The sequence below is a fragment of the Dinoponera quadriceps genome, unplaced genomic scaffold (assembly GCF_001313825.1).
Source record: "Dinoponera quadriceps isolate SergipeBrazil2010 unplaced genomic scaffold, ASM131382v1 scaffold3926, whole genome shotgun sequence".
Classification (NCBI taxonomy): Eukaryota; Metazoa; Arthropoda; class Insecta; order Hymenoptera; family Formicidae; genus Dinoponera; species Dinoponera quadriceps.
The window spans coordinates 1-6,668 of NW_014558006.1; the positions used below are offsets into that span (position 1 = coordinate 1).

The following is a 6,668-nucleotide window of genomic DNA, read 5'->3' on the forward strand; positions in this document are numbered from 1 at the left end:
TTAACTCCTTATTTGAACCTTTAATTCTATACACTAAGAATAAACATATCTAAGAAATAAAAAAAAAATGTTTATTCGGTAAATATTCTAATATTTTTACTTATACCAAGATACATTTTACATTGACAAGTAAAACGTACGGAAACGTCCTCCTCTAATCTCGACGAGTTTGTAATATGTTGAAATTTAAATTAAAACAGAGGTCATACATATTTCTTTGTACCCGTCCATACGCACATTTAGGAAATAAAACATCCGCTTTAAAAAAATCGATTTTTTCGGAACAAATATTGTCTAAACTATGAGATAGATAAAAAAAACTTTTTACATGAAAGTAAAATGGATTTAAGAGTACTTTATAATGACGTTCTCCCACCTGCGCGAACAGCATAGCCACTACGCCGCAAATAGCATAGCTGCTTGATACGTTAACACTACTATGTTTTCTTCTTACTTGCTCATAATAGAAGACCTTTATAAGAATTTATTATCGCTAAGCTAGTGATGTTATTCATAATCATTAAATTATAGAGCTCGCATTGACCCCAAATATTTTAATGCTTAGAGGTATAGTGATTAAATGTAGATGTAGTGATTAAAACTATCTATCATTAATATGAATATTTAAATACTAATGCTTAATAACGCAATAATGATAAAATATACTTTTATAGAAATTTAATACTGAGAATTATTAAATTTGCAGTCATTAAATATTGAGAAAGCAATGGAACTACAGTAGATAGTGAGTATACATCAAGTAAGTATTCTGGTAGCAGAAAATCTAGAATGTTGATTACCCAAGTTCGATATTGTTCTGAGTTTTTTTGTTATATATATATTCTTATCTATATCAGATAAGAATATAATTTTTTTGTTATATATATTCTTATCTATATCAGATAAGAATATAATAACGGGTCAATTTTTATACCATATACTGCGACTTCGATTCTTGATATAACCAATTACTATGTAAGCTCGTGAATAATGGCTCGCAATTGTGACCATTTGATGAAATCCTATGAAATTTCATAAAAAAAATGTTCAAATAGTTTCGCAAACGAGAGTGTATAGTCAATTTCTGAATGGTTTGGACATTCCTTTTATAATGCAGTTCGGAGCGCAAACAATAGTCCAAGGAGAGAACTCTTTCGAAAAATATAAATATTCTCATTGATCCGTTGGCCGCGGTCCAAACTGAATTGAAAAACAGTGCCTAAACCATTTAGAAAGCGACTGTACAATCGACAAATTAAAGTTGCAATACTTTCTTTTCGATGAATTTTGTAATGCATCTCGTATCTATATATCTCCTGAGAATTAGTAAAAGATGAATTCTTTTATTGAACACAGGATCGTTGTAAAACTCATCGAATATAAAGTACCGCAACTTCTGCCAATTGCGTGAGTATATATATATATATATATATATATATATATATATATATATGTGGGTGTACATCGAGGCGGTATTCACAGTCTTATAAAATACAACGAGCGCGTATTATTCCCCATTACTACACTATTAACCATGTATCACGTAGTACCTTCAAATTTGAGGTACTAATTTCTAAATGGAAACGACAATTCGAATTACTCGTTAGTAGCAGATACTTTTCCCGATAATTAACACGAGGTCCGAGATACATGAGATAAAGAAAAAAAAAAACAAAAGCGGTTGGATATTGTCCTTATGAACCCACAGTACTTTTATTTAGAAGATACAATGCTTCCCGTGTATACCTCATATACATAGGTATAAGATATTCGTATGTGTATGTAAGATGCCTTAAATGTGAAAACGAAAAATGTCATAGAGTATAATTGCTCAGTTGTAAAAGCGATTGCCTGGCAAGTAGAAAACTCGAATTCGATCCTAGCTGAGTCTGCCTCGCTCCGAAATTTTTTACCTCATATGACATTAAAGTAGATCTCTATAGGATAAAAACAAATGTCTCGGCGAAGTTCCAACTTTCTTTCCAGTATTTTTGCAATGCTGGAAATCGATAAATGTACCTCCGATTATCCCGTGTCGTAATGTATCTTCTCCCATGAAGACCTCCTGATTTCGAGGTACTAATGTCCTTTGTAATTACATAGAGTTGTAAGTACATAGGGTTTTTATTTCAACGTGTACCTCAAGTTATTGGCGATATATGATTAAAAATGTAGTTGAGAGGAAATAATTAATTCACGCACAAAAATATTTACGTGCCACTGTTGAATTCCGATTGAGATATTGTCATTAACGGTGAATCAGGCCGTGCATCGTTTAACGTTCAATGATTCAAGAATTATCAGAAAAGAAATTACTACACCAATGAGCATAATTATCCTGTGGTTATTCAGGGAACAATAATTCACCGTGAAATACCGTCCTTAGTAACGATTCGATGCACGTGCGAAAGTCGCACGAGTTACATGTGCATGGGGAACGAAAATGTAGTGCTCTCAATCCGATCGTTGTGCGTTAACAAAGTACTTTATAAAAGATCGTTCATAAAAACGTGAAAAATCATACGAAATACTGTCGGCGGGCATTCCTAGAATAGCAAAAAGAGCCACGTCACATTTCAGTGGCAAGAGGCACACATGCTTCACCACATCCTTGTCGCGTTTTCCTGCCCAAGATTGTACTCGAGAAACAGCCGTTTGAGACTCCAGCAAAAGATTTCTTCTTCAACTCATTCTCGTTCGGACAACTTTGTTTCTTTCGTTTCACAAAAATGATTTTAGAAGAACGATCTCCAAAGAAAGAGCACATTCCACGAAATTAGCGAAAACTCGCGTTACAAACAAATATAAATATAAATATGCTATTCAATAATCATTATAATATATTGTTAATATTATATTAGAATATGTTATAACAGGTAATTTCTGCCCTTCCTTGTTTAGAAATATTTTCCTCAAAATTTTTTCGTACAAAGTTGAGGACAATTCTACGTGCATTCTTACCGGAACTGTATGCCCATTGAAATCATACATCTCAAAACGAGCTCTCGCGTTTAGTTCTGAGCTGTGCAGCCTCCGGGCTCGGTGTCATCGCTGGGTTATCGTAGGCATAGTCGAGAGTAGTGTCCTCGCTGGGATGCCTTCGTGAGAGAGTAGTGCTCGTGGTGACTGGTGTATCGTTATTATTTCCACTCATTTCCACTGTGGAGCTTATAGTTGGCATAGTCAGCTTGATGTTGTTTTGTTTAGTAACGTTGGATTCAACATCGTCTTGTACTTTGTTTTTACTTGCTGTCTTCTGAAACGACAACGGAATAGTGACAAAATGTTTTTTGCTTTGCAAGCGACACGCGAAACAATTTCGTAAATTAATCAGAACAATTATTACAGTACCTCTGTAAAACTGAAATAGAAATATATGAGGAATTTATTCTCTAAACTTTTTAGTATTTAAAAGTTTAGGCTCTCTAAACTTTGCAAAATTTGGTTTGAAACAAATAAGAAATTGCTTAAAGCTATAATGAAAATACCGTCATTCGGAAACACAAAAGTGAATGTTTAATTTAATATGTAGTGGATTCTTAGTCCATGCGAATGAATAATTCAATCGATTAGGGTAAATTTATTCCAGCAATGGTGAAATATATTCGCTTAGCAGTGTCTGGTATTATTCGTATAAACGAGAAGATTTAAAAAATTATTCCTTATTTCTCCTTACCACTCTAATTCATCTGGCAAGCCGTGCAACTAACAATCGCGGCAATCAGGATCGTTGACATAACACGAAATCTATAAAACGCTTCCCAATATCTGAAAAGTTCTTATCGAAACAACTCCTTCAATTAATTTATTATAATTTTAATAATATATAAATATATGTTGCTAACATATAAAAATATGTGTAAAGAAGTTGTTTTGATATGAAATTTCAAACATCAGGAAGCGCTTCACCTTCACAAATCCATTGTCTTGAGGCTGACCACCGCGATTGTCAGTTGCGTAGCTCGCTGGGAAAACTGAAAAAGCAAGGAGAAGTAAGAAGATAACCCTCGAAAATAGTTTCATTTATTCAAATAAATTCGAATATTGTTTTAAAAACCGATCTAAATATTTTCTTTTCGGAACGCAGATGATGTCCAATATACAGAGTTGCAATTCTGTGCCGATTCCGATTCTGAGGCAACATTTTGAAAACATATTCTATTAGTTCATGCGTGCAAGCATTTTTGCCCCTTTTTTAATAAAGTTTATTTAAATCAATAAAATATTAGATATATAATTAAGTTCCTACCATTTTTTATCAAAATTATTGTATAAATGCAAAAGAAACAGTACAGTTGTTTTAATCAAAATATTTTCTATTTGTATTTACCACTTTGTGCCATCTTGCGGGCAACATATGGATGTCGCGGCAAAATAATGTCTTGTCTTTTGACGCAATAAAATCGTCTACCCATTTTCTATTTCATTTCGGAAGTGTGTATCACAGAGGCTGTGCTGCATCGATCGGGACAAGTGATAATCAGATGACGCGATATCTGGAGAGTACACTGAGTGGGGAAAAATTTTCTATTCCAGATCATACAATGTTTGCTTGCCTTCACGATCAACATGAAGTAGCGCGTTATCGTGGAGCAAAATGACTTTATGACGTTTTGAGGCATATGCGACTGTTTCTCTTGAAATGCTTGGTTCAAATGATGTAATTGATCCACATAACGTTTTGCTGTGACCCAATGGAAGGAGCTCATAATAGAGTACTCCATATTCATTCCGCCAGATGCGGGGGAGTAGCTTCTTGCCGTGTAAAATTTTGCAAACCAATCTCGGCACATTTTTTCTGCCACAACATCGCCATATGTCTCACAAATAATTCTGATTTTTTCTTTATATTTCATTGAACTGAAACTATGCTTAACTATGAAGTAGCCAGCTGTCATAATGTTGCTGGAATGTATGTTAGTCAACTTTATTAAACAAAACAAACATTGGCCTCAAGAGTCTCAATATATCGTTGTCAACATTATTTAAAATAAGTAGCGGGAACTTAGTTATACACCTAATATTATATATTTGTTTCACACTTATAATAATAAAATTCGGCAAGTCTTTTCTACAAAATAGTGTTTCATTCATTTTGTTCAGCCTACTTATCATGAAATAATAACCATTTACTTGAGACACAATCCCAATAGTCACCCTGTATATGACAGCTATTGTACTCATTGACGGGTTCAAAGTTCAAGATTCAAGATTCGATGTATTGATGTCCGTCGCTAGGTACAACAGCTGTCATATATGTGTAGATTAACGTATTCACTGCGGGGCCATTGATGAAAAATAGTTACCTAATGCTGAAAATTTTGTATTTGTTAAAATATCCCCTTCTACATTAGTTTAAACATTTTATATTATATTTTACTTCATTTTCAATTTTTTCGTAGAAAAAAATCGGATCTGACACAATATCAGCACCCGCTTTCCTTAATGGCTTAACTGCCAAACAGCTTTCTTGTGACAATGTGTCGACAGACGCAGTGAACGTGTTAAGCTATTCTGAACAAAATAATTTCCTACTATTTTGCAAATAACACGCAAATGTTTTAGTTATTATTTAAAGAAGACTTTATATATGACTATCTTCAATCATTAATAACTCAAAATTTTATGTAGTTATTTGCAAAATGGTACAAGACTTTTCTGTTCAGTTTAACCCGTTCTCCCTTCACACGAGCGATGAGAGAAAAATTTCGGACATTTTGTATATAATTTTATGTATTAACCCTTTCGGTACTACCGTCGCCTATTGGCGGCGGCCATGAAACGTTCTCTGGGTACTCCTGCCGCCCATCGGCGGCGGCCACGAAACGTGCAACCATTCTTGTGAAAAACTTCCTCGTACCACGAATGTGTAACGGCGGCCAGCTCCTCCGTACCGAAAGGGTTAAAACTATTGTATTATACTAATTTATGATACATTAAATTCATTCTCCAATTTTAAATGAATACGTACATTCGACAAAGTGGAAAATTCATTCTATATGAATAAAAAGTCGCGTGAATTTTAACGACTCTCATGTCACCCCACTTTTCGAACGGAATTTCATCCCAAAAATTTCGCGAATATAATTTTCTAACAGAAATTTGACTCAACTTATTTAATTTTGACTTATTCGATAATTGAATATAACTTATTCTGAATATAATTCGTATTCAATTAGAATCTTTTTTTTAGTTTAATATAATATTTATGCTATTTCATGTTTAACTTAGCTCATTCCCGCGTACAAATCCGGGATAAGATAAATCCGAAATATAAAAGCACAATAGAAAAACTTGTCAACGCGATTGATAGATATTTTCGAAGGGACCTTTCTCGTAGATCGCCTTACCTTCGCCCAATTCTTTCTGAATAGTATTGGTAGGGTGTTCTTGATCTTTTCCCACCGTATTAAAGTCCTTCCCAGCAAGTACAGTACCCCACATAATGAGAGACAGGTTAACGTCGTCGCGACCGTGAACATAGTCTTCAACCTTTCCACTTCGTCTGTAACAGAAATATATTGAAAGAATTAATAGTCGGTCGGTGCGATATATTCATTTGAAGAGGAATTTCTGTGTAAACAACGAATTTTTTAGACGAACTTTGACATGTTTTATTGAAGCTATTGAGGTTATGAATTTAAGACATATATATATATATATATATA

General features: G+C 33.8%; 1 protein-coding gene across 1 annotated transcript in view; it reads right to left on the reverse strand.

The window, feature by feature from the left end:
* Nucleotides 1–2,955: 2,955 nt before the first annotated feature.
* Nucleotides 2,956–6,668, reverse strand: part of LOC106749610 — a 43,035-nt gene continuing 39,322 nt past the window's right edge. The window contains exons 4-5 of the mRNA XM_014629259.1: nt 6,351–6,505; nt 2,956–3,256 (exon numbers count right to left, since the gene is read on the reverse strand). Of these exons, the coding sequence (XP_014484745.1) occupies nt 2,993–3,256; nt 6,351–6,505 (419 nt within the window). The 3' untranslated portion in view covers nt 2,956–2,992. The remainder of the gene's footprint in view (nt 3,257–6,350; nt 6,506–6,668) is intronic.